General features: G+C 61.2%; 5 protein-coding genes and 1 non-coding gene across 10 annotated transcripts; 5 read left to right on the top strand and 1 right to left on the bottom strand.

Moving 5' to 3' along the window:
• The first annotated feature begins 67 nt into the window (after window positions 1-67).
• RNF151 (ring finger protein 151) lies at window positions 68-3,992 on the top strand. The gene is made up of 5 exons (XM_047838912.1): window positions 68-313; window positions 585-2,059; window positions 2,381-2,526; window positions 2,833-2,929; window positions 3,467-3,992. The coding sequence occupies exons 2-5, from the start codon at window positions 2,057-2,059 to the stop codon at window positions 3,950-3,952; spliced, it is 732 nt and encodes a 243-aa protein (XP_047694868.1). The 5' UTR covers window positions 68-313; window positions 585-2,056; the 3' UTR covers window positions 3,953-3,992.
• LOC125154886 (small nucleolar RNA ACA64) lies at window positions 390-516 on the top strand. Its single transcript, XR_007147977.1, has one exon. It is a non-coding gene; the product is annotated as a small nucleolar RNA ACA64 (small nucleolar RNA).
• Window positions 3,993-4,970: 978 nt separating the features above from the next.
• Window positions 4,971-11,491, top strand: TBL3 (transducin beta like 3). The gene is made up of 22 exons (XM_047838909.1): window positions 4,971-5,144; window positions 6,503-6,554; window positions 6,637-6,732; window positions 6,816-6,863; window positions 6,969-7,110; window positions 7,206-7,290; window positions 7,375-7,545; window positions 7,645-7,720; window positions 7,804-7,897; window positions 7,981-8,162; window positions 8,267-8,408; window positions 8,506-8,564; window positions 8,650-8,753; window positions 9,486-9,633; window positions 9,721-9,951; window positions 10,035-10,105; window positions 10,186-10,342; window positions 10,436-10,494; window positions 10,755-10,858; window positions 10,954-11,025; window positions 11,109-11,267; window positions 11,351-11,491. The coding sequence occupies exons 1-22, from the start codon at window positions 5,104-5,106 to the stop codon at window positions 11,458-11,460; spliced, it is 2,403 nt and encodes an 800-aa protein (XP_047694865.1). The 5' UTR covers window positions 4,971-5,103; the 3' UTR covers window positions 11,461-11,491.
• Window positions 11,492-11,607: 116 nt separating this feature from the next.
• Window positions 11,608-13,823, bottom strand: NOXO1 (NADPH oxidase organizer 1). Of its 4 annotated transcripts, none has more exons than XM_047838955.1 (8): window positions 13,758-13,823; window positions 13,598-13,678; window positions 13,336-13,420; window positions 13,067-13,244; window positions 12,727-12,908; window positions 12,528-12,632; window positions 12,117-12,234; window positions 11,608-12,034 (listed from the first exon to the last, which is right to left on the bottom strand). In XM_047838955.1, exons 1-8 carry the CDS (start codon window positions 13,821-13,823, stop codon window positions 11,722-11,724), a joined length of 1,128 nt encoding a protein of 375 aa, XP_047694911.1. In that variant the 3' UTR covers window positions 11,608-11,721. The 4 variants fall into 4 exon arrangements, with proteins under 4 accessions (XP_047694911.1, XP_047694914.1, XP_047694913.1 ...); XM_047838958.1 differs by having other exon boundaries at window positions 13,345-13,420; XM_047838957.1 differs by having other exon boundaries at window positions 13,336-13,417.
• A 2,869-nt stretch (window positions 13,824-16,692) lies between these two features.
• GFER (growth factor, augmenter of liver regeneration) lies at window positions 16,693-19,378 on the top strand. The gene is made up of 3 exons (XM_047839512.1): window positions 16,693-17,636; window positions 18,023-18,219; window positions 19,121-19,378. Exons 1-3 carry the CDS (start codon window positions 16,770-16,772, stop codon window positions 19,281-19,283), a joined length of 1,227 nt encoding a protein of 408 aa, XP_047695468.1. The 5' UTR covers window positions 16,693-16,769; the 3' UTR covers window positions 19,284-19,378.
• A 3,172-nt stretch (window positions 19,379-22,550) lies between these two features.
• SYNGR3 (synaptogyrin 3) lies at window positions 22,551-27,006 on the top strand. Of its 2 annotated transcripts, none has more exons than XM_047838695.1 (4): window positions 22,551-22,757; window positions 24,986-25,223; window positions 25,333-25,475; window positions 25,555-27,006. In XM_047838695.1, the coding sequence occupies exons 1-4, from the start codon at window positions 22,659-22,661 to the stop codon at window positions 25,762-25,764; spliced, it is 690 nt and encodes a 229-aa protein (XP_047694651.1). In that variant the 5' UTR covers window positions 22,551-22,658; the 3' UTR covers window positions 25,765-27,006. The 2 variants fall into 2 exon arrangements, with proteins under 2 accessions (XP_047694651.1, XP_047694652.1); XM_047838696.1 differs by lacking the exon at window positions 22,551-22,757 and adding an exon at window positions 23,394-23,677.
• The last annotated feature ends 903 nt before the right edge of the window (window positions 27,007-27,909 follow it).

Genomic DNA, 27,909 nt, shown 5'->3' with positions numbered 1-27,909 from the left:
GCCAACAACCCGGGGCCCCGCCGGCCGTCCGCGCACTCCCACCAGTCCGGCCCGGGTACCGCCACCCGCAGCAGAAAGACTCACGTGTATTCCCGGAGAAGAAGAACTAGGCCGCGCGGGAGGGAGCATTTATAGCAAGCCAAGTGCCGCGAGATCGTGGCCGCCCTAGGCGCGACTTTGCCACGAACCAATCAGACAGGTGGTGACGCGCTGCCAGTGTTCCCCCGCCCGCTTTGTGTGCGCTTGCGCGCCTGCGGCTCCGCGGCGCGAACTCTCTGGGTTGCAGTCGTCTTGCTCCTCCTGTTCGCTGCAGGTGGGTCTAGTCCTCGCGTCCCGGGGTGGTAGCTGGGGGGGGGGGGGGGGGGGGGGGGGGGGGGGAGGGGTACGGCGTTGGTTGAAAATCACCCGCGGCTTTGGTCGTGGCCGCGGGTGAGATTCGGCGCCCAGAGCCACCGGGGGCCTCAGCTCACCGCCCACTCGTCGGTGTGGGGAGGTGAAACCCAGGCCCCGACAAGCGCGGCCGCCCCGGGCCCGCCGCCCGTGCTCTGGCCTCTGACTCCTGACCCCATGCTCTCTGTCTGCAGGTCGCCGGCGCCCCGACCCCGAGGCCCAGGACGCCAGGACGGCAGGGAGGCAAGCTCTGCTCTCAGCGTTCAACGAAGCTGGTGGTCTGAGTCGACCGCGTGTGACTGCCCTTCCCCCCCCCCCAGCCATCAGCCTGGGAGGTGCATCTCTGGGACGCAGGGAGCAAGGTGTTTGTGGAGGGGAGAGACTCTGGGGTACCTCCTCTTCGCGACCAGTCCAACTCGGTGTTGGATGGCGTAGACGGGTACACCGTGGCTCTCGGAGGTTGGCAGGTGACTCGTTAGTCATTCTGTAAGTGGCAGAACTACATTGGAGACCCAGGTGTGCTCCTCCAGACCCCATACCATGTCCAGGAGCAGATAAAGTTTTTTCGAGCTTGGTGGTGAGTTGGGCTGGGCCAGCAAACCACCAGAAAGTGAGAATACAGAGAAACAAGGCTAAAATACGGTGGGGGGGAGTGAGGAAGGGGGAGCCCTACCGCTCACTATCAATTACAGACCCTATCAGGGAAAGCTGTGTGGATCACTCGTGCGACTCAGCCAGTGAGAAACCGCCATCACCCTGAACTCTTGCTTTTGTCCGGTGGACGTTGGTTCAAAAAAATCTCTCCCGGTTTTTTTCTTTCCACAAAATAAAGATTTCCTTTGTTTGTTGGCTTTGGTTGTGGTTTTAGCATAGCTTGCACGTCTTGAATTGCAATTCTCTGTGATTTCTAAAGAATTTCCCTTTGCTGGTAAAATAACTGATTTTTATTTTTGAGGTTGATAGCATCAGAGTGTAAGATCCCCAGCTCAAAGGCTTGCAGTGGCCCCCTGTTGTTCTCAGGGGGGGGATAGGGTCTTTAGGATTTGGTGAGCTCAACACTCCGGTAGTGAACCTTCAGTTCCCTGGTAATGTGCCTCGGGTATGGGAACATCCTGGTTTCCCAGGTTGGGATTGGTCTCCACCTGTCTTTCCTCCTAGGCCTGCCCAAATAGAGCCTCCCTGTTCTGGAACACCCTTCCGCATACTAGGCCCCCCGTTACTGTGGTACCACAGGTTGTATGGGGATTTGGTCCTGACATCCCTCCTCTGTACTCTGGAGCTAGATGTCTTAGATCCTAAGAGACCTGCTGGTGGGTCAGTGGGAAAAGTCCTGGGCTCTGGGACATTTGAGGAAGGGTAGGGGAATGATTCCTACTTTCCTGCCGAAGCCTCAGCTTTGGGAAAACAGCACCCAGAAGTTTGGTTCCCGGCCTGGTGCTGCCTGGGGATCAGGCAGAGGCTCCAGACACCTGCCCCCGGTCCACACTGCCTACCTCTCAATTATAAGCAAGGGCTAGATGGTACAGAATACCTACCAGTGGGCCCTGGACCAAGGCTGTGATTGGCCTGAGCCGGACAATGCCACTGTGATGTCGGCCCACTCCTGCTGTGAAATGGAGGCTCCTGATCCCTGGGGGTCAGTGGAGCTGCCGTCCAGACACAGATCATGGTGAGCATGGGACCCTCTTGCCTCTGGCCCTTAAGTTTGTTCCTAACTCAAGAGCTGTCCAGAGCTGGACCCCATTCCTTATTCTGAGTGTGAACACTGGGTAACAGGTTCCCAAACAAGACTAGAAAACCAACATTTCCGAGGGCTCTGGTCAGGTCTAACTCCAGGCCGAGGCCAGTTCCAGCCAGGGACTGGTAGTTGTCTTGACCCTCACAGCTGCCCCCTCAAGATGGATGCTGACCCGACCCTCCACTTGGAGTTTCCCTTTGGGTACGCAGTCCGATCCTGGTCCCAGCCAGGCCCTGATTTTGGCCTTTGCAGAGTGGCGGATATGATCTCAACCTCTTCGCCAGCCCTCCCGACTGCAGCTTCCTGTGCTCCGTATGCCACGGGGTTCTCAAGAGGCCAGTGAGGCTGCCATGCAGCCACATCTTCTGCAAGAAATGCATCCTCCGGTGGCTAGCCAGGTGCTAGTGGGTCCCCGAGAGGCTGGGAGGGCAGGAGCAAGGCTGTGGCCTGGAATAGAGAGGAAGACCTGCCGAGCAGGGACTTACAATGGCCGGAAGAGTCCACTGCCAAATCTCCTGGGACATAAAAAATATGTGGGCCCCTGCAGCCTGTGGGATCTGCGGCTCCAGCCTCAGAGCCGAATTCCCTATGAAGCCCTCATGCCTCTTCCAGCTTGAGAAGGGACCTCCTGGGAAGGCATGTTGCTGCCAACTGGTCCTTCCCACTCCCAACACTTCCCCCCCACCCCAACTCATGCCTCCTAGACAAAAGACCTGTCCGTGCTGCAGGAAAGAAGTGAAACGGAAAAAGATGGTCCATGTAAATAAACTTTGGAGGACCATTGGCCGCTTGGAAGTCAAGGTAGCTTGAAGCACCCACTCCCACCACCCTTCTGCCCCTGCCAGGGCAGGGGGAGAGCCAGGAGAGGGGTAAGGAGAATCCCATCAGAAAGACCGGAGGGTTTCTGCTCCAGCAGCATAGACTGAAGCCTGGGGGCCATCAGTCCTGAGTTTGAGTCACATCTCTGTCACTTACTTGCTGTGTGACTTTAGGCAAGTTACCTAAGTTTTCTGAGCCCCTGGGGCCTCAGTTGTAAAATGGGGATTCTACAAAATTTTTAGAGAATGAAGTGTCTGCTGTGCTGGCCACTACTCTCCAGCCCCCTATTTTTATAGATGTCTCGGTTCCTCAAGCCTCAGGCCCTGTGCCTCAGAGATCTCGATTCTTCCCACCTCCAAGCATTTGCCCAACGATTTCCCTCTCCTCGTCATTGATGCCATTAGGGCTTGGCAGTCTCCCAGTTCAATATGACGGATGGGGGAGTCTGTGGAAGGTAGGCCGCTCGTGAGCTGGCAGTGTCCAAGCTGGCCTGGCTCACATGGTGCTCTCTACCCCCAGTGCAAGAACGCAGAAGCTGGCTGCTTAGTGACATGCCCCCTGGCCCATCGCAGGGGGCACCAGGACTCCTGCCCTTTTGAGCTGATGGCTTGTCCCAACGAGGGCTGCCCGGCACGGGTGCTGCGTGGGGCCCTGGCTGAGCACCGGCAGCACTGCCAGCATGGGGCCCAGCAGCACTGTCCACTGGGCTGTGGGGCCACCCTGGGCCCGGTGGAGCGTGCCCACCACAACTGCTACCAGGAGCTGCGTGAGGCCTGGAGCCAGCGGCAGGAGCGCAGCCGGAGCCTGGTGCTGGGTCTCCTGCGGCGCGTGCGCAAGGTGCACCACGCCACCAACTTCATCCGCAGGCAGCTGGCCCAGCTCCGGGACTTCCTGCGGGAGGACGACGCGCTGATCGTGGGCACCCCGCAAGAGGAGACTGAGGCCACCCCAGAAGGCAGCACTGGGGCCGAGGTGTGGGGAGCCCCGGGCCTAGGTACCTTGTAATTAGAGACGTAAATAAACGCGGAGCCCAGGCCTGGCCCCACCCCTGCCACCTCTGTGCTTGCTGGCCTCACAGCTTTATCCCATTTGTCACCCTGCCCCCTTTCCAGGCACTACTGCCTTCACCCCGCAGGGATACGACGACCTTTCTCCCTGGACCTCTTCTTCCCAGAAGGCTCTTCTTGCTCTCCATTTGCCTGGTTTCTTTTCCCTCGGATGTCTCCTCATAGAGGTTTCCCCTGATCCTCTCCCAGGGAAGGGATCTGCTTACTAGCTTCACAGCCAATCACACAAAGAGCTCAAAACGCTGAACTCATAGAAGTCAACGCCTCAGAATGACTCACGAGGAACCCCCATTTGTCTCCGACCTCCTGCCCTTCCATTCTCCTCCCTGCTAGTTCCCTGGAGCCACAAGCACTGTTCCCCCACACAGCCACAGGGGTCCGTGCTTACCAACTTCAGGTCTGGCTCAGGTGTCACCTTCTCGATGAATCCTCTCCCACCACCCCATGTGAAAGTGCACCCCCTGCACTCCGCTCCACCCAGCGCACTAATTTCTCGCCCTTCCTTCGCCCACCCTTCTCCCCTGTAGCACCTGAGCTACTTGAAGGCAGGGTTTTGTTTTGTTTTTTCTCCTCTGGTGTCTCCCAAATGTCTGCGCCAGAGCTTTGCACATAGAATGTGTTCAATAAATATTTGAGAGACTCCGAAGTTACGAGGTCTAGTCGTTTACGGGCGTTACATCTCACACCAGACCATGAGCCCCGAGGCCGGACCTAGTTGACCGCACCCGACCGCACTTGCCCCCAAATCCCAGAATGCCGAGGGGGCAGGAGTCTTGGGATCAGTTTAGTAAACATCTTCTACGACTCTCTTTTAAATTTTCCAACAAAAGGCAAACAGCGTGCAAACCCCGTAACTGCCATCTTTGCCCAACGCCCGCAGCCGCCTCCACGCCGCTCTACCCCCGCCCCTCCAGGCCAGAAACGCACCTTCCGCTTCCTTACGCGGAAGCTGCCCACAGTAAAGATGGCGCCGAGCGCACAGTGCTGATGACGCCATAGTCGTGGGCCGTGACGCCATCTGCAGCGCGTCGGCAGTGAGAAGTGGCGAGCCGGGTTCCCTCACGCGGCGGCGGCGGCGACGACGACGACATGGCGGAGCCCGTGGCGGGAGTGGGTCGCTTCAAGGCCAAGTGAGCCGGGGCGCTGCGGCTGCGGGTGCCGCCCAGGGAGGGAGCGAGGTTCGCAGCAGGAATAGCAAATGCGCCCGCCCTGCACCGGGCGCCCATTCGGGCCTGGGGAGAGCCTGAGGGCGGTGTGCGGACTGCCCCGCAGGGGTCGTGGAGGCTGCGTTATTACAAAGTCGGGGGACCAGCCTCGGTTATTACATCAGGAGCTGGCTTAGGCGTTGTGGATGAAAAAGTCTAGAGGAGGAAGGGTCGGGCTGAGCACAAGTCCCGGCTGGTCCTGGACGGCAGCGGGACGCCTCGACCCTCAGGTACCGGGAGAAGAACCACTCTGGGGCAGGCGGCCTGGAGGCTTTCACCCGCTGTCCCTCCTCAACACGACTGGAGATGGGCGGGTCCGCCGTGGCCCTGGAGGCCCCGCATCCTGTGCTTATTCATTCCCCAAGATCCCCTGACCATCCTGGTGAACCGGACAGACTCATTCCCTCCGTGGGGGCTCGGTGTGATAGAAGAAACATGTCAAGCACATCGTTTCTGTCACTAGTAGTGACGAGCAACGCCTGGTGCCAAGAACATCTCTGTGGGATAGCCACCTGGGGTTGGGGGTTGGGGGACTCCATTTCATCTTGGTTGTCAGGCTTCCCCCCAGTGGAGTTAGCCAGGCACCACTGAAGTCCAGGAAGAGAGACCCAAGCCACACGCAGGGAACATCCTGTGTGACACAGAAAAGGTCAGCAGAGGCTCCTCCAGCCAGGGTCTCGGAAATCTGTAAGGTGGTGACCTAAGCAGGTGTGTTCTGAAAGGCCTTTTTGGCAGCAGCCCTTGAGGTGGGAGATAGGGGCCTGGTGAAAAGGTTGGAGCAGCTGTCCAGATGAGAGTGCAGTGGCCTGGACCAGCATGGAAGCAGCAGCGGGGGGAGGGAGGAGGCGACAGATGAAGGCTACTTGGTGGGTGGGAGGAAGGGGCCAGGCTTGGGGAAGGGGCGGCCTGGGCCTGGGACTGGAGGGCCCTGGGAGATGGCTGTTGCTCCAGGCTGGTACCCTGAGCTGGCCTCCCACGGCCAGCAGGGGGCCCCCAAGGCACAGCCTTCTGGGCTCTGGGGAATCTGGAAAGCCTGGGCTGCCGTCCTCCTGCCTGACACCTGGCGTGAATCACTGCCCAGCTCCGGGTGTCCCGTTCTCTGTGACATGGGGGTAACCAACACCCATCCCACAGTCCTGCTGAGAGAAGATGACAGAAGAGCCACCTCTGACCTCCCATGCCTCTGCCTGGGATCTCCTCCAGGGCAGGGTCCTGTTGGGAGAGCACCCAGCACAGAGCTGGCACCCGGGACTCACCGTATTCCCCCCCTGTCATCCCTCTAGCTATGCTGTCGAGCGCAAGATTGAGCCTTTCTACAAGGGCGGGAAGGTGCAGGTACCAGCCCAGGGAGGGGCAGAGTGGGGGGGCAGGCAGGGGCTGCAGAGAGCTATCTTGGCTAAGACCCTTCTGTCACCAGCTGGACCAGACTGGGCAGCATCTCTTCTGCGTTTGTGGTACCAGAGTCAACATCCTGGACGTGGCCTCGGGGGCTGTGCTGCGGAGCCTGGAACAGGTGAGGATGGGGAGAGCCAGGGCAGGGGGCAGGTGTGGGGGCAGCCTGTTCTCACGGTACCGTGTGCCAACTCTCGCCTCTAGGAGGACCAGGAGGACATCACCGCCTTCGATCTCAGCCCAGATGATGAGGTACATGGTGCAGGGACGGGAGGCGGACTCTGGGACCTCTCGGTCCAACTTTGAGGACCTGTGGCCATGCCTCCACACACCCAGCTGAACCGCATCCTCCTCCAGGTGCTGGTGACAGCCAGCCGGGCACTGCTTCTGGCTCAGTGGGCCTGGCGAGAGGGCAGCATCACCCGCCTGTGGAAGGCGATACACACGGCCCCTGTGGCCGCCATGGCCTTTGACCCCACCTCCACGCTGCTAGCCACAGGTAGGGCCCTGACTGGGTGGCCGGGCCAGCTGGAGGGCGCACGGTCAGCGGTCTTTGGGCACAGCAGCCCCTTCACTTCAAACACGTTCCCCTAGGCGGCTGCGACGGGGCAGTGCGTGTCTGGGACGTCGTGCGGCACTACGGGACGCACCACTTTCGGGGGTCATCAGGGGTCGTACAGTGAGTCGGGGTCCGGCAGGGCGGGCGGGGCGTTAGGCCCAGGGTGGCATAGCTCACCTGCCCCACCCCACCACGTGCCTGCAGCTTGGTGGCCTTCCACCCGGACCCCGCACGCCTGCTGCTCTTCTCCTCGGCTGTGGACGCCACCGTCCGCGTGTGGTCTCTACAGGACCAGTCGTGCCTGGCCACGATGACCGCGCACTACAGTGCCGTCACCTCGCTGACCTTCAGCGCGGACGGCCACTCCATGCTGAGGTCAGCAGACAGCCTCTTGGGCCACATGGGAAGTGGAGGGCTACAGCTGACCCTTGAGAACTGAGGTGGCTGTCACCCCCCCCCCCCCCCCCCCCCCAGCTCGGGTCGGGACAAAATCTGCGTTGTCTGGGACCTCCGGACCCACCAAGCCACGAAGACTGTGCCAGTGTTTGAGGTGGGGGCTCTGGGGGGCCGGGGCCAGTAAAGGGGGCAGGGAGAGGGTGGGTCTGCTTGTCTGACCTGCTTATTTATCCTCAGAGTGTGGAGGCCGCCGTGCTGTTGCCCGAGGAGCTGGCACCAGAGCTGGGCGTGAAGTCCAAGGGCCTGCACTTCCTGACAGCCGGAGACCAAGGTGTGCGGGGCCAGGCCAGGGTGGGCAGCGGGGGCTGGGGGAGGTCCGTGGACTCGAATCCCAGCACCCCTGCCCCCACGCAGGCCTGCTGCGCGTGTGGGAGGCGGCCTCCGGGCAGTGTGTGTACACACAGCGGCAGTTGCCGGGCCCCAAGCAGGAGCTGACCCGCTGCGCTCTGGCCCCTTCCGCCGGCCTGCTGGTCAGCGTCACCGCCGACCACAACCTGCTGCTCTACGAGGCTCGCTCCCTGCAGCTGCGGAAACAGGTGAGCTCCGCCCCTGCCGAGCCCGAGGCCTGCGGGGGCCGGCCCTCCACTCATGCGGGCTCTGGCTTGTGTCCCTCCTGTCCCCCCACCACCACCACCCCCAGTTTGCCGGCTACAGCGAGGAGGTGTTGGACGTCCGGTTTCTCGGGCCCGAAGACTCCCACATCGTCGTGGCTTCCAACAGCCCCAGCCTGAAAGTGTTTGAGCTCCAGACAATGGCCTGCCAGATTCTCCACGGCCACACCGGTGAGCGAGCCGAGCTGATGCCCCCAGCGCTTCGTCCTGGGCTGGGCTGCCCTCCTTTACCGTAATCGATGGCCGTTTTCTCTCTGCTTTCTCCCAGATATTGTCCTGGCCCTAGATGTCTTCCGGAAGGGGCGGCTCTTTGCCAGCTGTGCCAAGGTAAGGCATCTGGAGAGGTGTGGAGGCTTGGGTCCCAGGTGGGAAAGTCCAGCCCAGCCTCTGTCCTCACCCCTTTTGTTCCCAGGATCAGAGCATCTGCATCTGGAGGATGAACAAGGCTGGCAAGGTGGCCTGTGTGGCTCAGGGCTCCGGGCACACGCACAGCGTGGGCACGATCTGCTGCTCTAGGTAGTGGGTCAGGGCTGGAGTCCGTGCTCTTGCAGAACCCTGCTAATGGGGGTCCAGCTCAGGGGGATGTGTAGGGGGAAGGCTTTGGCCTTGATCTTTGAGGCTTAGGACTGGGGATATATCACAACACACCAGGGGCACCCCCGGTTGCCGTTGGAAGTAGAGGCGCCTCAGAAGTGGTCTTGGGGCTGGGTGAGTAAAAGTGGGGAGGCTTGGGGCACCTGGGTGGCTCAGTCAGCTAAACCTCCATCCTTGATTTCGGCTCAGGTCTTGATCTCATAGTTCATGGGATTGAACCCCGTGGTGTGGAGCCTTTTGGGATTCTCTTCCTCTCTTTCCGCCCCTCCCCCTACTCATGCTGTCTTACTTTCTCTCTCTCTGTCTCTCTGTCTCTCTCTCAAAGTAAACTTTACAAACTAGGAAGGGGAGGGAGGTTTCAGGTCAGAAAGAATGACACTGAGCAAGGCTCGGGCAAAGAAGACCTTTTCTGCCAGGGACGGGTGGGGTGTTACTGTGACAAAGTCACCAACTCCGGGGGACCCAGGGCAGGTGGTGGAGAGTGTGAATTAAGTGGTTCCAGAGGCATGTGGGGGTTGTCCAGAAGCTGTCTGCATTCTGGAACGGTTCCCCTGGTTGGGACCATGATCCTGCACACTCAGGCTGTGATGCCCTGGTAGACAGGGCTGGCCGTGACTCAGCAGGTGTCTCCCCCTACCCCAAATCTGGTCTCAGGCTGAAGGAGACCTTCCTGGTGACGGGCAGCCAGGACTGCACCGTGAAGCTGTGGCCTATCCCTGAAGCCCTGCTGTCCAAGGGTGCATCCTCGGACAGCGGTCCTGTCCTTCTCCAGGCTCAGGCCACACAGCGCTGCCATGACAAGGTGACAGCACGTGGCACATCGGGGCACGGGTATGACAGGGCCCTTGCCGGGATGGGAGTCTGAGTCGCCACCTGCTCCCGTCCCCAGGATATCAACAGTGTGGCTGTTGCCCCCAACGACAAGCTGCTGGCCACGGGCTCACAGGACCGCACGGCCAAGCTCTGGGCTCTGCCGCAGTGCCGGCTGCTGGGCGTCTTTTCAGGCCACCGGCGCGGCCTCTGGTGTGTCCAGTTCTCGCCCATGGACCAGGTGCTGGCCACTGCATCCGCTGACGGTACCGTCAAGCTCTGGGCGCTGCAGGACTTCAGCTGCCTCAAGGTAAGCTGTCCCCACCGCAGGCCCGGCCCCCCCCTCCCCGGTGCCGGCTCACATCCTCCCCCCTCACCCGCCCCATCCCGCAGACGTTCGAGGGGCACGATGCTTCTGTGCTGAAGGTGGCCTTCGTAAGCCGCGGTACACAGCTGCTGTCCAGGTGCGGGGGCTGGGGATACGGGTGGGGGTTTGCTGCCGGATGGGCCCCAGGACTGAGCCCCCTCCCAATCCCGACCCCAGCGGCTCTGATGGTCTCGTGAAGCTCTGGACCATCAAGAGCAACGAGTGTGTGAAGACTCTGGACGCCCACGAGGACAAAGTCTGGGGGCTGCACTGCAGCCGGCTGGACGACCGTGCCCTTACCGGTGCTAGCGACTCCTGTGTCATCCTCTGGAAGGTATGTAGGCTTGGGGCAGGGGTCGGGCGGGGGGGGGTGGTGGGAGGTGCAGGGCTGCATGCTAGTGCCAGTCCGATCTCGCTCTGACCCTAGGATGTGACCGAAGAGGAGCAAGCAGAAGAGCAGGCCAAGCGGGAGGAGGAGGTGGTCAAGTAAGTGTGGGGGTCCTCGCCCAGCTCCCCTGTGAGTGCCACCCCCGTGTCAACCACGTCCCGTGTATCGCACCCTTGGAGTGGGGTATACAGGTTTCAGCTATGCTTTATGGCATGGGGAAACTGAGGCAGGAGCAGCAACACAGCTCACCACCAGCAGGTGCTTCAGGCCAGGGTGCTGACTCCTGAGTCAGCCCTCAGATGGCTCCGCTTTCGGTCCCAGCCAGGTCCCCCAGTGACCCTGTTTTCCCCCCCACCAGGCAGCAAGAACTGGACAACCTGCTCCATGAGAGACGGTACCTGCGGGCACTGGGCTTGGCCATCTCCCTGGACCGGCCCCACACTGTGCTGACTGTTATCCAGGGTCAGTGCCGCCTTGGGCCGCACAGACGGGGTCTTCGGTCCATCTTGTGCCCCTTCCCTGGGACTCAGTCTTCCCTCTTCCCCTGCCCCCCACAGCCATCCGGAGGGACCCTGAGGCCTGCGAGAAGCTGGGAGCCACAGTGCTGCAGCTGCGACGAGACCAGAAAGGTCGGGTGGGAGGGCAGGCTGGGCAGTGGCCAGTATGGGCAAGGCAGCCAGCGGGCATGTCTGACTGTCCTTGTCACCCACAGAGGCCTTGCTGCGCTTCTGTGTCACGTGGAACACCAACTCCAGGCACTGCCACGAAGCCCAGGCTGTGCTGGGTGTGCTCCTGCGGCACGAGGCCCCAGAAGAGCTCCTGGCCTACCAGGGCCTGCAGGCCTCACTCGAGGCCCTGCTACCCTACACCGGTAGGTGGGGGGGGGGGGGGGGAGCCCAGCGGGACAGGGCGCGGCCCGGCCAGACCCCTTGACGTCCCTCTGTCCTCCTCCAGAGCGGCATTTTCAGCGACTCAGCCGGACACTGCAGGCAGCCACCTTCCTGGACTTTCTGTGGCACAACATGAAGTTGCCCCCCCTGCCTGTGGCCCCCTCTGCTCTCTGAAACATGCTGAAAGATTACTTTTCTACCCTGATTCCCTGTGTCTGTCGGGGCTTTGTCTCAGCCCAGGTCCCAGGTCCCACCCCTGTGCCCTGGCCTGTCCAAGACCCAAAAGGCCCTGCCCCTAAGTACTGGCAGACACGAGGTATGGATCAGTCAGAAGAGCTTTACTCAGGCGACAGAGGAGTATAGCTTCCTGGCCCTTCCCGCCAGGGCTCCCACCCTCACATGCTCCTCCTCCAGCCCTGATGGTGGTGGCTGGCATCAGTCCTCCCCGGGGTCTGGAGCGTTTGGCTTGCCCTCTGCGCAATTCCACACACCCTCAAGGGGGTCCTTGCGCAGCAGTGCCCTGCGGGTGATGGTGCAGCAGCGGCTCTGAATGGCGCTCAGCGTGGGGCGGGCGGGCACGGTAGGGGGAAGGGTTGCGGCCTGGGAGGTCTCAAGGGAGCTTTGGGCCTCTCCCACTCTAATCTCCTCGCCGTTGGCCTCGCGGTGGAGCCCGGGTCTACTCAGGAGAGCGCCCAGGCCCTCTGGTCGCAGCCGCACGGCTGGGAGAAGACCAGAGCGCCTGCCGAACCTGTGAAGAGGGCGGAGTTTGGCCAGCTCTGGATCCTGCCCGGCCCCAAGCTGGGCCCAGCTCCAGCCCCACCCCCACTCACCTGCACAGCCACCAGCCACGGTCGGATGTTTCCAGCACGCGCACGCGCGCCCCTGCGGGCACGGACAGTTCATCCTCGTGGCTGCTCTCATAGGCGAGGGCAGTGCAGAATTGGGGCCCTGGGAATGGGTGCTCGGAGTCACTTGCAGGGCCACAGAGGCCGGGGTCCCCACTTCGCGGTCTCCCACAGAATCACCTTAAGGCATCCCCCTGGTAATGGATAGCATGCAAACCCACTGGGGCTCCAGCTCACTGTGGGGACCAAGTACGTGCTATGGGGTCACTGCCACCACCTAGTCGCCCCATGTCCTCGATCTCCTCCATCTGTTAGGTGTTTTCTGTGACTCAGCTTTGCTGCAGCCTGCCCAGAGATGGCAGGTGGCTTAGGGTGGGGAGGAGGGCACTGGCATACCACCACTCCCTAGGGGTTGTTGCTCTTGGCCCAAGGCTGCTTCCTCCAGGTAGGGAGCAGGAAACCATGCTGTCTGCTGGTCTTCATTTGCCACCAGCCACCAGCCTGTGGGCAAGAGGCGGGCGGGGGTTCAGGGCCCCAAGCCTGCTGAGGTCCCAGCGGCAGGTGGTCGGGTCTGCACAGTCCTGTCCAGCCCTACCTGAGGGGTGTCGCAGCAGCACGTCTAGGGCCTCCTGGGCCCGTGCTTGGAAAGGCCGGCCCTGCATGTCCTGGGTGCTGAAAGGCTGCAGGCAGCGCAGGCTCTGAGCCTCCAGGCTACGGATAGTGAGGCTGTCCGGTGGGTGGGGCGGGGGCTCTTCAGGGGCAGGCAGGATCACCAGACTGGGAAGGGCGGTGGGTGCAAGCCAGAGGTCACCCCTCACCAGTCCGCCCAGCCTTAGCTCCTAGTAGGTCCCACCACAGGCCTTTCCCATCACACCACCACCACCCCCAGCCTCCAAGTTCTTCCACAGGCAGGGAGTTGGGGGCGAGTCAGGCACCTGCCAGGTGGCAGTGTGGGCTCCAGGTCAAGGGGTTGCGGCGCAAAGAAACCGGTGAGCGCCGGGCTCCGGGACACGCGCTCCGCCGCCCCCAGCAGCGCCCGCGAGTAGGTCTCCAGCAGCCGCAGGCGCGCTAGGCCGCGACCGGTGCGCCCCCCGCGCACCAACAGCGATGCGTCTGCGGGCAAGACAGGAACAGGCTGTGGGACCCCTGCCCCAGGGTTCTCTCTGCCGGGCCGCTGGCGCCCCGCCCCTCCCGGGATCCCTGCCGGCCTCACCGCGAAGCTTGGGGAGAACACGGTCTGATCTTCGCAGCAGGCCCGCCTCTACCGGGAAGGTTTCCTTGAGGGTCTTCTGAGGGAGAACCGGCGAATCGGTCTCTGAGAGTCCACCGGTTCCCTTGGGGGGGTGGGGTTCCCTTGGGATGGTCGTAGGGGCTGGACGCCCTTGTGGGGGCAAGGGTAAACGCCCAGACAGGGGTCATTGGTGGGTCTTGCTGCCGGGGATTCGGGGTCCCCCAGGCTCACTCACGTGGAGTGTCTTGAACTCATCCCAGCTCCTGCGCACAAAGGTGTCGCTGTCGTCCGACCAGCTCACAGAGAAGACAAATGTCTGTTGGGAGAAATATTGGAGGGGCTGGGCCAGGAATTCCCTCCTTCCTTGGGGCTGGCAGGTACCCACCCAGCCATACCTGATGCCGCTCTGTCTGCACTAGGGCCAGTGTGCATACCGACACGGGGTGCCGGGGGCCTGCCATCGCTGTGCCTCCCGAGTCACGGACTTGGGCTTCTGGAGCTAGCCAAGGGCGGCGACCCACTGCGAGTATCCCACTGCGACCTTGCTCACAGGGGCGAGGGGGACTCCCCAGCACCCGGAAAACTGATTGGAATTCCCCAGGGCCCAGACCTGCCGGGTCTTTGTAGCACTGCCCTGCCGTCCGTCCTTCCCAGCTTCCTCCCAGCGCCCAAAGTAGAAGATCTGGGTGGAGGGACAGCGACGCAGGGCTTGGTTGGGGGGGGGGGGGTGGAGCGGGGTTGGCAGGGGTGAGGCAAGGAGGCGGTGGAGGGTGGGGACTGTAGCTGGAGGCCCTCTGGCCTGAGTCTGCCACAGAAAGGAGGAGGAAAAGAAAGCCATCAAAGTGCCGCCAGGTCTGGCCTACCTCTCCCGCTCTTCCACGCCCTGTGCTGTTGGAACTGGGACTAGGGAGGTCCTCCTCCGGGGCGTGCTCCATGACCTGTCTTTGAACCCACCTGGGAAGTCTGGAACCAAGGACCCAGTGCTAAGAGCTTTGTGAACGTTGTTTGGCTTAATACTCATGTTGGAGGGAGGACCTCTTAATGTTCCCAAATCACAGAGGAGGAAATTTGTATTCAATGGATAGTTAATATCAGTTTTTCTGGATGTGTTGGGGAGGGGTGGGAGTGACTTGGGGCAGGACAAAGAGGGCCCATCTCTGCAGTCACTGGCACTTGGGGGAGGTGGTGACCAGGACGGTTTTGAGAGCTGCCTCTGAATTTCTGATTGATCACAATTTACTGCAAACACAACCTCTGAAATCAGAGGTGACTAACTGAAGTGAAGAGAAGTTAGGCCCCGGAATCCCCAGACGAGGCGTGCTCACGTGCCCCACATCTCCGAGCTGCTTACTTACAGGGATGATTTCCAGAGGTCCATCCAACCCTAGTATATGGTGGCCTTTCCTGCTGTTGGGGCCACCAGCTCTATGTTGGGACTCCAACCCCAATCTGTCCAGGGAGGGGTTAGCCTCTAGGACAGCCCTCCCTGAAACCACCCTGGCCTTGACAAAGGGCCTTTGTGTATCTGTCCAACCAGCGGCTCTCTCTGAAGCCCTCAAACCTTCCCTGGATTTGGCCCAGGCAATGAACACCTGTGGACACAGGCCTGAACTGCAGGGTGCCTTCAGCCCAGCCGTGTCACACTCCCCCAAGCTCAGTGGGGGCCGTGCTGAGGGCCCAGCTGGCCTGGCAGGATCCAGGGTGGGGCAGACTCTTCTCCCTTGGAAGACAGAGGAGAAAAGCTGGGGAAGAGTCGGTTTATTCACAGCCAGGGACCCGGAAGACTGCTGAGACCTCTCCCTGCCCCCACTGAAAACCCCTGCTCCGCAGCACCAGCAACCCTGGTTCCTTTCTATCCCCTCTCCTTAGCCTCCACCTTCACCTCTCACTTGGACAACTGCCCCCTCCTCCCATGCCCATACTCCTCACTAGCTCCCATGAAATCCACTCTCCAGAGGAATCTTTGCAAAGTAGAAATGGGGGGTGATGAGGTTTTAGGGTAACGGGGGGGAAGGTCCAGAGCTGAGGGCCAAGAAAGAATTCTTAGACGTCTTGGGTGCAAAAAGGCAATTTTATTAAAGCATGGGGACAGGACCCATAGGTAGGAAGAGCTGCATTATAGGTGTGGGGTGACCATTTTACGGAGTTGGGGAGAGGGAGTTACTAGAATGAGATTTTCATATGCTAAAGACTCACAGATTATTGGAGGCCTAGCTATTGTGAAACTAAGGTTGTTTTTTCCTCTAGCAAAGCATTAACGTTAAGACAGTAGTGAGTTCCTGGACTTTAGGCTATTGCAGGATTGCCTTCTTCTGGTAAACTGGTGGAGACTTACCAGTTTAATCATTTTTTTTTTCCTTTTTTTTTTGTCCAGAGTGTTCAAGGAATATCACACATATCCCACCCGGGGGTGGGGGTGTGCTAGCTTGTGCCTGGCCCCTCAGTCTGTCTCATGCTCCCTCATCAGGGGGCGCCTGAGTGGATCAGTCCATTGAGCGTCCGACTCTTGATTTTGGCTCAGGTCATGATACCAGGATTGTGAGGTCCAGTCGCGCTTCGGGATCCGCACTGAGTGAGGAGCCTGCTTCGGATTCTCCCCCACCCCCCACTGCCTCTCCCTTGCTCACTTTTCAAATTAGAAACAAACAAACCAACGCAGAAATGGGATCAGGTCGGGGTAGCCCTGCCCCAAATTGTCCAGCACCTTCCTATGGTCCTTAAAATAAATCCCCAGCTCAGAGGGCAGTCGATGAGGCCCTCCCGTGCTCCTGCCTATCTTTGAATCTCTCCTCCCACCACCTTCCCCAGGTCCTGTCCCACCCACTTTTTGCCCATGTGAGAGGCCAAGACCCTCTCATCTACAGCCTTGGCCTTGACTGCCCTCCTTAGCCGATTCCTCATCCTTCAGGCCCCTGCCTAAGGGGCACCTCCTCAATGAGGCCTCCTTGACTTACCACGCCCTGTTCATGGTCCCCATAATTTGTAAGTGAACATTTGTTAGTGTGACTCCTTTTTTGTTTTGTTTTTACTTTTTCCGTCTTGACCACTGGACAAGGAGCTGAGGAGGTCAGGGACGGATCTTGTGCCCACCCTGACCAGCGCCTAGACCAGGGCTTGGAACAGATTAGGCACTACACAAATATTTGCATAATGAATGAAAGTAGGTATAGAAGCTGAGACGACTCCCCAGGTGGAAATAACCCCTTCGGGCAGGCGGTAGGATCCGGGCTACTCCCGGCCGGGCCGGGAGGAGCCCAGAGCCGCGCGCCGCCTTCTTTGCAGGCACAGCCCCGCCCCGCGTTGCGAGGCGCCCGATGTCTTGGCGCCGGTCGCTTGGAGGGATCCGCGGGACCCAGGCCCTAGCGCGCGCCGTTCTCTGTGAGCTCACTGCACCGTCCCTAGTTGCCATGGCGCCGCGCCTCCCGCCGCTGGGCGCGCCCCGGCTGAGGGCACAGAGCCTGGCCGCGGGCACGCGGGGCGGTCAGAGCAGAGCGATGGGGGCGTCACGGGCCGGAACACGGACTTCGCCTCGATCGCAGCAGCCTGAGTCCAGCGCGCGGCCGCGACGCGTTTTCCACAACACGCTGCTCTTCTACTGGAGGAAGCGGGAGCGCCGCCACGGACGACGCAAGCCGGGCTCGGGACGCGGATCGAGGCCCAGCGACGCGGCCAGGACCCGGGCTTCTGGCCCTTCGCCCACGCCGACCCGGACCCAAGCCTCCGGCTCTACAGCCTCTCGAACGCGGTCCTCGGCCCACAGCCCTACCTCCCTGCCGGACCCCGCCCCGGTCCCGGGCCCCGCCCCCGCCCCCAGCTCCAGCCCCAGCCCCAGCCCCAGCCCCAGCTCGAGCCCGTCCTCCCAGCCCGCGGCCGAACCCGAGCCTGCGCCCGCGGCGCGCGCGTCCGGGTCCTGTGGCCGCGCCCTGGCGGCGGCGCGCGCGCTGGCCTGGCGGCCGTCTTGGAGGCCCATCTGGAGGCCGAGCTGGCCCGGCAGGCATTGCGCGGGCAATATGGCGGCGCCCGGCGAGCGGGGGCGCTTCTACGGCGGGAACCTCTTCTCGTTTCTGCCCGGCGGCGCGCGCTCCGAGGTGATGGACGACCTAGTGACGGACGCGCGCGGCCGGGGCGCGGGGCGGAGAGATGCCGCTGCCTCGGCCCCGACGCCAGCCCCGGCGCCGACCTCCGATTCTCAGGTCGCCGACGAGGACACGTCCCGGAGGCGGCCCTGCCGGGCCTGCGTGGACTTCAAGACGTGGATGCGGACGCAGCAGAAGGTGCAGATGCACCCTGGGGCCGCCACCTACCCGCAGAGGCCCGCGAGCCCGGCTGACCCCTAGTCCCGGCCCGCACAAGCACCCGCGCCCTCGGCCCCCACACCTTGCTTGTTCTCGGGCCCCCGCGCTGATCTCCCAAGGCCCAAGCCGAGGGGCCCCACGGGCCCTATGCCTGACAGACGTGTGCCCCGCAGGGTAGGCTGCCCCTAAACCTTGCCCCGAGGGAGGGCCGGCCTTTAGGCTTTCAGCCACACGTGTGCCGGATTGGTGGCCTAGGACTTCTGTCTCAAGACAGTGAGCCTCTGTCTTGGGGCGGGGAAAAGGGGAGTCTTGTCGCCTCCTGGTCCAGGGAGGTGAACTGACCCTTGGTCGATCTCCTCCCGCAGCGGGACAGCAAGTTTAGGGAAGATTGCCCACCCGATCGCGAGGAACTGGGCCGCCACAGCTGGGCTGTCCTCCACACCCTGGCCGCCTACTACCCCGATCTGCCGACCCCAGAACAGCAGAAAGACATGGCTCAGTTCATACATTTATTTTCCAAGTTTTACCCGTGTGAGGAGTGTGCCGAAGACATAAGGAAGAGGTAAGTTGTGTCTGCCTCATCTGTAGGCAGCAGAGCATCGGCCTGGGCTTGGGGCCCCTACCTGATGTCATAAAAGGGAGCCTGGACAAGTAGGTGCAGAGGTGACAGAGGGTTTCCCGGAGCAGGGAGCACCAGCAGTGGGCTTTGGATGCACTGAGCCTTCTCCTTTCTCCTCAAAGGCCAAGCTGCCCGGGGCTGCTGCTTTCTACAGCCAGAGGCGCCTGGCCAGGCTTCTCTTACAAAGTCCCTTGCTCAGCACTGGAGGCCCCGGGCAGGTTAAGGAGTCCACTTTGCCTGACTTCTGGAGCAGGACTGCTGATCTCGAGACCTTGAGAATCCACTGCTTTTGCTTCCTTAGAGTTCCTTTTTCCTCAATGGGGGGCCCAAGAGCTGTTGTTTGGCACCCAGGAGGTGTTTCTGGACTGAATGTGGGGGCCAGGGCAGCCCTGTGAAACCTGGGCTGTTGGAACAGGTCCCTTGCTAAGCTGATGCACCGGGGCCCCAGGTGCTAGAAACAGGTTTGGTTTTCGGTTATGCCTTTGTGCTGGCCCCACCCCTTCCACACACTGCCTGGGGCCAGGGATGCTCGGGAGACTTCTTGATTGTTATGAGGTTGTAAAGTTGCCTGGTTTGTGCCTTAATGTCTTGCTCTGAGCTGTTGTCAGGGTTTGCCAAGCTCCTCAGGAAGGGGGCCTGAGCTGGGCAAGGAGCCCGTCACTGTTGGACACTGCAGGATCAGCCCTGTTCTGGGAGCTCCTGTGTCTCAGCACAAGGGCACTCTGGGTGTAGCTGACAGCAGCACCCCAGCTTTCCTCCCTGGATGGAGCAGGCAAGGAGCTGGAGGGGCAGGGGCAGCGGGGCCACCGCCCGTCCCCATCCTCTACGTGATTCCGCCACACAGGATATGCAGGAACCAGCCAGACACGCGCACCCGGGCGTGCTTCACCCAGTGGCTGTGCCGCCTGCACAATGAAGTGAACCGCAAGCTAGGCAAGCCGGACTTTGACTGCTCGCAAGTGGACGAGCGCTGGCGTGACGGCTGGAAGGATGGGTCCTGCGACTAGACGGTGGCCGGCAGAGCCGTGGGACAGCAGCCTGGGCCTGCGGGCAGCCTGGCTAGAGAGGGGCGGGGCACTCATTAAAGTGCATCGGAGCCACAGCCTGTCGTGTCTCAGTTGGGTGGTCCCCAGACACTGCTCTTGGGGCCCTTTCCCTCTTAGGTCTGGAGTACAAGTGGAGGTGCCTGCCGCAGACGCCCTGCTGGCTCCTCCTCGGCCGAGGCCCCGGGGGCTGCAGGTGAAGGAGGCAGGAGGAGTCCAGGCTGTGCCTTCCATTCAGAATGCAGCCTCCGCGCCCTGGGGCCCACTTCCCTGCACGAGAAAGTGAAGGGCCTGCCTGGGCTCCCTGTCCTGCTCCTCGAGGCTGGGCCATGGTCTCCCCACCATGTAGCTAGAGACTGCTGCAGTGACCACAGCCCCGTAGGCTGAGTGCTGTCAGTAATTGAGGAAAAGAGGCCTGGGGGCTGAGGCTCCCCCGCCCCCCCGCCCCCCGCCCCCGCTCGGTCCCTACGGGGAGAGCACAGGCAGGCTTCTCTGAGGCTCCACTAGTGCTGCTGCCCGCCTCCTGTCCAGCACTTACCTGTACCAGGCCTGACGCAGGCGTGTGGGGCCAGCCTCAGCTTGAGACCAAAATAAAATGATGGAGAGGTGACCAAGGGCCTGGCTTCGGTGTGTTCTGTGCTGGGACTTGCGGCGAGGGACAGGGCCTGTCCGCGCCGCCCTGGGCAGCTGCTTCCTTCTGTCCAAGTTCTGCTCGGAGGAGGGCAAGGTCCCAGGGCAAGAGCAGCCCAGGAAGCCCCAGGAACAGCACGGAAGCCGAGTGCTGGAGCTGAGGGCAGGTCAGAGGTGAGTGGGAGGTCAGACGGCACCGAATCTTCAAGGTCCCGGCAAGGACTTGGTTTCAACACCCACCTACCTCCCGTGATGGGGAGGTCTCAGAGGATTTGGAGCCAGGGAATGGCAAGATGAGTTCCCAAAGGTTCCTCTGGCTGCGGATCTGGGCTGAGGCAGGTGTGGGTGAGAGCAGGGAGGGCAGGCATGTGACCGCGGAGAGGCAGGCTTGCCTCAGGGTAGCAGTAGAGCCAAGAGAAAGGAGCCAGAGTGGACCGTGGGGTTTGGGCCCCAGCAGCTGGGAGGATGAAGTCGCTCTGGGTATCAGTGCCCTGGAGAAGGCTGTGGGTGGAGCAGGCTTGGGGCATCTTCCCGGATCCGCTCCCAGGCGTGGCCCCCAGCCGGAATGGACCAGTAACAAGCAGCCCCACCCCTGGGGTCCTAATGCCCTGGTCATCTCTGTGCTCGTGGCATCTTGGCAGAGGCATGGCAGAAGCAGAGCCTTTGGCATGGCTTCCTCAGCGTCTTCCCCCAACCAGCACCACAGGGGTGCTGGCTTCGGCAGGGCCTCCCCAGAGAGGACAGCGGTGCAAAGGAATCGGAGGCAGGGAGCAGCCGGCAGAGAAGTCGCACCGCTTTCCTCCTCTGGGTGGACTTTTCCCTGCACGTGGCTTACTTCTAGCCTCCCAAGTCACCTGCTAGTTGGGGAACCGGCTGGCCTCTCTAGGGGTGCTGTGGTTGGCTCAGGAACACACCGCCTGGATGTTCCCTTTTCCCATAACTCTGGCTTCCTGGAGGCTCCCCCCGTCCCCAAATCCAGGCGAAGGCAAGTGGGACTATAGTTCAAGGGGAGGTTCTGGCTCGAGCTGTCACAGCACACAGACCAAGGGAGTGAGCGGAGAGGGAGGAGAAAAGCCCCAAGGACCATGCCCTGGGACTCCCAAGGTTCAAGGGTCACAGGGGGTCACAGGTTGGACAAGAGGAGAGAACCCCAAAAGGGTGATGAGAAAGGGCTCACGAAATAGGAACGTGAGGAGAGGGCGACACCTGGAAGCATGGGGTGGGGACGTCTGAATTGTCCCTGGGACTAAAGGGAGCAATACCAGGGGGCATCCGGACAGGAAGGGGGTCAGGAGTAGAGGTTTGCTTTTCAGGCCCAAGAAAGCAGCCTGTTGGGATGCTGATGCAAATGGCCACACAAAAGGGGCAAACAGATGGTGCTCAGGACAGACCAGGAGCTGTTGCTGACAGATGAGGGTGACCGACCAGATACACGGTGGAATGGACCACGAGTCTCACCGGCGACACTTCTGGCCACGCCTGCCCTGGGATGGCTTCCACACTGAGATGGGACCAGGCATCACTGTGCACACAGACAGCACAGCAAGGACCCTCTGAGCACCAGTCGCTTTCTGATGTGATGAGGGAACTCAACCAGCTGCCTGTGTGTGATCTGAAAAGTGGGGGGGGGGGGGGGCTCTGATAGTCCCTGCCTCCCACCATTGTGGTGCCACACCTGGCACGGTAAATGATCCAGAAATGCCAACGTTTCCTGTCGATGCCCAAGCCACAAACACAGCAGTTGTCCTGGACCCTGCCAGGCTGGCCAAGAAAAACGGGAGGAGGGGACCCTGTCTAACTTGGGCTCGGGGGTCTGCACAGGAGACCCGGCGGGGACCCCAGCCTGTCCAAACTCCCCATCTCATGTTTCTTCCCACCCTGTGGCCCCAAACTAAACATGTCAGCCTCAAGTGGTTGGGGAGACCCAGGAGTGTGATGGGCTCACTGGGGACCCTTGGAATGACAGCCTCCAGCCACCGAAAAGGAGCAGAAATGTCCCCCAAGCCCCACCCATGCTGGCCTGTGGGCTCTGTCCTCCTGGATAAGTGCCTCTGAGCGGCAGAGGCCGTTCTCTCTCCCTGTCGGGGAGGTTAGGACCTTCCGAAGGAGAAGCTAGGGTGCAACTGTGTGGGTTCATAGGAAGGGCCCAGTAATTTCTCTCTGGTCTGCGGGGAACCAGAGACGGGGAGTCGGGTTCCCCTTCCCTGAGGGCTGGCTGGGGAAGACGCTGGAGCCCTAGCGGGTTACCCTTCGCTCGCCAAAGAGCTCAGCTCAGAGGGGCGGGGTGAGGTTCGTCTGTCCCTTCGCCTGGCTGCGGGAAAGGCTGAGTCCAGCGTCTCCCTCCCCTGCTGACTCCCGACTTCACCCGTGAGGGGCGGCTCGGACCCCTAGCGCCTGCTCCAGACGCGGGCTCGGCGGGCGGTCTGCATCTCAGAGCGGGGTCTAGCAGGTGAAGGTAGGGGGTGGGTCGGTGGGCGGGGCGGAGGGAGGGGCGGGCTCCAGCCCGGCGCGCGGACCAGTTGGCGGGGGGCACCGGCTCGGCCCCGCCCCGCGCGCCCCCGCCGCAGCCGGCGCGCGCTCCCGGGAGGCGGCGGCAGCAGCGGCAGCGCCAGCAGCATCGGCAGCACACCCGGGCGGCCTCGGGCGGGGCCGGCTGGACGGACAGACAGACAGAGGGCGCCGGGGGCGCACGTCCCTCCTGGGCCAGCCATGGAGGGAGCCTCGTTCGGCGCGGGCCGCGCGGGGGCCGCCCTGGACCCCGTGAGCTTCGCCCGGCGGCCCCAGACCCTACTGCGGGTCGCGTCCTGGGTGAGTGGCCCCCGCCCCGGTCCCCGATCCCGCCTCGCCTCGCCTCGCATCCCTCGTCCTTTCCCGCTGCCCCTAGCCCCTCGCCCCCATCCTTGTCCCCGCGGGCCCCTCCCCCGCCGGCCGCAGGTTGGGGTGACGTCACCGGGCTGGGCGCGCCCACCTGCGGGAGGGGGAGGGGCCGGCGGCAACCGCCGGGGACCTTGAGAGGTCACCGCCCGCCGCCCCCATCCTCCAATTCCTCCTTAGGTCTAACTCTGTCCCCTACCTTAGCCCTCGCTCCGTTTTTCTTGTTCTCACGACCTGGAAGCGGGCACAGGGGCGGGGACGGGATTGGGCTCGAGCGCTCCATCTCAGCACGAGGAGGGGGCTGTGGGAGCCAAGTGTATCAGGCAGAGCTTCCGCCCGCTTCTCCCCCCCACACATCCTCCAGCCTCCTTCGAAGGGAACTGGCCCTTTCCCAGGCCCCCCAGTTGCAATTGTGAGTGTGGGGGTGCTCTGGGATCCCTCTGGGTGGGGCAGCAAGAAGGGGCTCTGCACTAGGACTTCCTGGGGGTGGTGTGGGAGAGGCAGATTTGGGCACAGCCTCGCCCAGTGGGGCATCCCTAGAGGGGGCGTCCTGCTTCCCCCTCGAACGCCTCCAGGCAGGAAAGATGGAGAGGTGGGGTGACTATATGGGTTTTGTGTAGCCGCTGGCACTTGGTGCCAGCTGCACCTGCCCGCTTGTCTTCAAGGAGAGCGATGCCCAGGGTGGGCTGACTTGGGGCAGACCAGGATAGGACCCCTGTATCCTAGTGCCAGCTCTGGTGCGACTTGTGGACCACCCTGGGGGCACATATCCATACCCCACACCTGGGTTTCCCTCCGGACTTCATCTCAAGGAGCTGGCGAAGGAAAGGAGAGAAATGAAGTTGAAACGGAAGGTCTGTTTTTAGAAACACAGTGCTGCCCAGAGCTAAAACAGCAGCATCAGGTTTAAAATGACTGTGGTCCAGGGGTGCCTGGCTGGCTCAGTCGGTAGAGCATGTGACTCAGGGTCGTGAGTTCAAGCCCCACATTGGCTGTGGAGCCTACCTTAAAAAATAAATAAATAAATAAATAAATAAATAAATAAATAAATAAATAAATAAATAAATAAAGTAAAATGACTATGGTCCGCTGCCACCTGCCTTCCAGCCTTTGTGGGCACGGGATGCTGTGGTTTGACTGAACCCCGAAGGTTAATAGTATCGCCTTTTGAGCCGGAACACTTATGGTGCCAATAATCAGTCACATGGGGCTGTCATCCCTTGGGTGCCCACCAAGTGCAGCACGGCAGGTGGGCATTATTTCTCTGCCCCCAGTACTCCATGAGCTGCACCTGTTACTGTATTTGGCATGTTAAGAAGCAGGGCCACACAGCTCCCGGATGCTGAGGGTGGGTTCTAGGCAGGGCCTGGGTGTCAGCTGTGCAACTGTCCCTCCGCGGCTTCCCTGTGTGGTCTGGCCCCTCTCTTCACACCTGCTTCCCACAGCGCCACCCGCTGGAGCCTGGGAATCACTGATCCAGGTGAAGGCTCTTGTTCCTACAGTCTGGAGTGTAGGGGCCCTGCGGTGCTGATGACCCAGTTTGAATGTCAGCCCCATCTTTTATCAGCCAAGTGACTTCACTAATTGGAGCCCCAATTTTCCCATCTATAAAGGGGATAAGAACAATGGCCCCCTTGTGGTTTGCAGGGAGGATTCTATGAGGAATCCATGTAAAGTCGCGGTTTTAAGCATAGTGCCTGAGCATAGTAGATGCTCACTAAATGGTACATGTCCATAATTTCTAAAAATGTTTTTATTTATTTTGAGAGAGAGAGAGTGAGTGGGAGTGGGGAGGGGAAAAGAGAGAGGGAGACACAGAATCTGAAGCAGGCTCCAGGCGCTTAGCTGTCAGCACACAGCCCGAGGCGGGGCTTGAACCCATGAACTGTGGGATCGTGACCTGAGCTGAAGTCGGAGGTTTAACCGACTGAGCCACCCAGGCGCTCCTATGTCCAAAATTTTTAAATACGTGAGGGAGGTATTAAGGGAGGGGTGCCCGAAGATCCCATCCACAGATGGGCGCTGTGCTGCAGGGAGCGGTAGGGACAGGCCCGAGGGCGTGAGCAGTCGCGGTGGGTGACGGGGACATCCGCCTGGGCTGGGAAGGGGGCGCCACCGCAGGGCCCTGAGTGCCCCTGCCCCCTCCCTCCCGCCGCCCGCAGGTGTTCTCCATCGCCGTCTTCGGGCCCATAGTCAACGAGGGCTACGTGAACACCGACAGCGGCCCCGAGCTGCGCTGCGTCTTCAACGGGAACGCGGGCGCCTGCCGCTTCGGCGTCGCTCTCGGCCTGGGGGCCTTCCTCGCCTGCGCCGCCTTCCTGCTGCTCGACGTGCGCTTCCAGCAGATCAGCAGCGTCCGCGACCGCCGCCGCGCGGTGCTGCTGGACCTGGGCTTCTCAGGTGGGCGGGGCCGGGCCGCGGGGCGGGGCTTCATCCGGGGCGGGGCTTGCCGGCGGTGGGCGGGGCCTCCCGCGCCGGCCTCTCCCCTGACTCGCGCGCCTGCCCGCAGGGCTCTGGTCCTTCCTGTGGTTCGTGGGCTTCTGCTTCCTCACCAACCAGTGGCAGCGCACGGCGCCCGGGCCCGGCACGCTGCAGGCGGGAGACGCGGCGCGGGCCGCCATCGCCTTCAGCTTCTTCTCCATCCTCAGCTGGGTGAGTGCGGCCGGCGGGGGCCGGGCCGGGGCCGGGGCGGGGCGGGGTCGGTGCTGGCTGACCCCGGGCTCCCCCTCAGGTGGCGCTCACTGTGAAGGCCCTGCAGCGGTTCCGCCTGGGCACGGACATGTCGCTCTTTGCCACCGAACAGCTGGGCGCCGGGGCGGGTCAGGCCTATCCTGGCTACCCGGTGGGCAGCGGCGTGGAGGGCACCGAGACCTACCAGAGCCCTCCCTTCACCGAGACCCTGGACACCAGCCCCAAAGGGTACCAGGTGCCTGCCTACTAGTGGCCGGCAGGCCCCCACCAGGGCTCGGAGACTGCCACCAAGGCAGGCAGGGTCCAGGGCGTCCTGGGACCTCCCTCAGGTCCTCCTGGCCCAGCGCCAGGGACAGAGGGGGTGGCCACTGTGGGCCATCTGGGGCCAAGAGAGGGTAGCCCCCAGGGTGCCTAGGCTGCCCTCCCCCCCCAGGTTCCCCCTGTCCCCTTAGGCGCTGGCCCCAGGCCCAAGGTCCTGAGGAGGGGACAGTGCGGTCTTGGACGTGTGTCCTCCAACCTCTGGTGAATCAGCCTGGGAGGGGGCCATTCCTCTCCTGAGTCAGCTAGCCCCCGGCTCACCTGTCCACTCTGGGGTCTAGCTGTCCACAGCTAGGTGCAGGGGCTGCCCCCCAGACATGGGCGCTGTTCCCATCCCATGTCCCTGAGGGTAGTGACGGTCCCTGCTCCTGTTGTGGTGGCTCACCCCATGGGGCTGTGCGTGCGCTCTGTCTGGAGCCTCCACCCACTTGCCCTCACAGGCTCGCTAGAGTAGCCTGGTCCTGTTGATGTTGTGATTGTGGTCAAGTCCTCGGGCTTCACCTCCTAGTTCCCCGCAAGCAGCCTCACTGTCTGTGGCCCCTGCTCCCATCCCCACCTGCCTTGGCCCGGGAGCCTGCCCACATGTGGGCATTCTGGGCTAGGAAGGCACAACACGGCTCTAGGCCTGGCCACCTGCCCTCTCCCAACCCCTTCAGTAAGACCTTGCCCAAGGGAGGCTTGGGACGCCTGGGTGCCTGGAGACACAAGCCCCTCACAAGGAGGGAGGCCCAGAGGCTCCCCATGCCCACAGTGCCCCGGACACGGCCGATCTGTGCAAACCCCTTTACCTTGGCTTCCCGGACCATCCCCTCAGCAAACTGCCCTGCACCCCCGTGGTAAGGCACAGCCCAAGGTCGGGGGCCCTCTGCGTAGCTGACGACTCATGCATTGCTCAAAGCCGGCTTTTTACATTATGTCAATACCAAATGCGGCTGCCACATTTCATTCTTACAGACAGACGCCTCCCTCTGGAGTTGCAGTTGAGTGACAGCCCTGTACGTTGTAGCATAGACCAATTATGTGTGGGTATTTAAGTGAACATGTTTACAATTTTTGTATCTATGGATCTTTCTCTTCCTCTTCCCAAAGAACAATCCCTGATGGTGTATTTTCAGTGTCCCCATGTTTCAACTGCAACTTCTTTACAATAAAGACTGTAAGTGAGTTTCCTCGGCACAGTCTCCGAGTCATTTCTACCCCTGCCCCTGCGGGTGCCAGAGGTTGGGATCTGCCCCACCAGCGCCCAGAATCCAGGAAGGGGCAGCAAGGGGAGGTCAGGCTGATGCCCACATTCTGGGGGTCCCTGAAGCCCCCACCACACATCCCTCTGGGTGGCTCAAAGCAGGAGCCCCCCCACCTCTCTCTTTTTAATCTAAACTGTTTTTTTTTTTTGTTTTTTTGTTTTTTTAACGTTTATATTTGAGAGAGACAGACAAGGATGATTATCCTTTGTGGGTTATCTGTGTTTCCTTTTTGGTAAAATGTATTAGAAGTTGTATTATGTTGAGATGTGGCTTTTTAAAGAATTATCCTGTTCAGTACTTGTGTTATGTGTGTGTGTTTTTTTAAACAACCATTTATTGATCTCCACACAACTCCAACGTGGGGTTGGAACTCACGACCCGAGATGGAGTCACGTGATCTACCAACAGAGCCATTCAGGCACACCCCACTGCTTATTAAGCTTTCTATCTTTCTTCAATGCTAAGAAAAGCAGTCATTCTTTCTCTGCCTGTCCCCTTCTCTATATGTCTGCCTTCCGTTCCTGGGACCCCACCAGGTGCTCCGTGCAGCTTCCAGAGCCACGTTCCATGGCCAGCTAACTCCATCTCTGGGGATTTTCCCAGCTTGGTCTTGTTTGCTTTTTTTTTTTTTTAATTGTTTTTTAATGTTTATTTATTTATTTATTTATTTATTTATTTAAAAATTTTTTTCCACGTTTTTATTTATTTTTGGGACAGAGAGAGACAGAGCATGAACGGGGGAGGGGCAGAGAGAGAGGGAGACACAGAATCGGAAACAGGCTCCAGGCTCCGAGCCATCAGCCCAGAATGTTTATTTATTTTTGACAGAGAGA

The sequence above is a fragment of the Prionailurus viverrinus genome, chromosome E3 (assembly GCF_022837055.1).
Source record: "Prionailurus viverrinus isolate Anna chromosome E3, UM_Priviv_1.0, whole genome shotgun sequence".
Lineage (NCBI taxonomy): Eukaryota > Metazoa > Chordata > Mammalia > Carnivora > Felidae > Prionailurus > Prionailurus viverrinus.
The sequence above is the reverse complement of the archived record's forward strand: the minus strand, read 5'-3'. Positions and strand labels throughout refer to the sequence as shown.

Coding starts and splice junctions, on each gene's coding strand:
- RNF151 (XM_047838912.1), top strand. Junction 2,527..2,832: donor ATCCTCCGGTGGCTAGCCAG/GTGCTAGTGGGT, acceptor CATGCCTCCTAG/ACAAAAGACCTGTCCGTGCT. Junction 2,930..3,466: donor TTGGCCGCTTGGAAGTCAAG/GTAGCTTGAAGC, acceptor CTCTACCCCCAG/TGCAAGAACGCAGAAGCTGG.
- TBL3 (XM_047838909.1), top strand. CDS start 5,104: ATGGCGGAGCCCGTGGCGGGAGTGGGTCGCTTCAAGGCCAA. Junction 9,634..9,720: donor CACAGCGCTGCCATGACAAG/GTGACAGCACGT, acceptor TCCCGTCCCCAG/GATATCAACAGTGTGGCTGT. Junction 9,952..10,034: donor AGGACTTCAGCTGCCTCAAG/GTAAGCTGTCCC, acceptor CCCATCCCGCAG/ACGTTCGAGGGGCACGATGC.
- NOXO1 (XM_047838955.1), bottom strand. CDS start 13,823: ATGGCAGGCCCCCGGCACCCCGTGTCGGTATGCACACTGGCCCTAGTG. Junction 13,421..13,597: donor ATGAGTTCAAGACACTCCAC/GTGAGTGAGCCT, acceptor GTTCTCCCTCAG/AAGACCCTCAAGGAAACCTT. Junction 13,245..13,335: donor CAAGCTTCGCGGTGAGGCCG/GCAGGGATCCCG, acceptor TCTTGCCCGCAG/ACGCATCGCTGTTGGTGCGC.
- GFER (XM_047839512.1), top strand. CDS start 16,770: ATGGCGCCGCGCCTCCCGCCGCTGGGCGCGCCCCGGCTGAGGGCACAG. Junction 17,637..18,022: donor GGATGCGGACGCAGCAGAAG/GTGCAGATGCAC, acceptor CTCCTCCCGCAG/CGGGACAGCAAGTTTAGGGA. Junction 18,220..19,120: donor GCCGAAGACATAAGGAAGAG/GTAAGTTGTGTC, acceptor TCCGCCACACAG/GATATGCAGGAACCAGCCAG.
- SYNGR3 (XM_047838695.1), top strand. CDS start 22,659: ATGGAGGGAGCCTCGTTCGGCGCGGGCCGCGCGGGGGCCGCCCTGGAC. Junction 25,224..25,332: donor GCTGGACCTGGGCTTCTCAG/GTGGGCGGGGCC, acceptor GCCTGCCCGCAG/GGCTCTGGTCCTTCCTGTGG. Junction 25,476..25,554: donor TCTTCTCCATCCTCAGCTGG/GTGAGTGCGGCC, acceptor GCTCCCCCTCAG/GTGGCGCTCACTGTGAAGGC.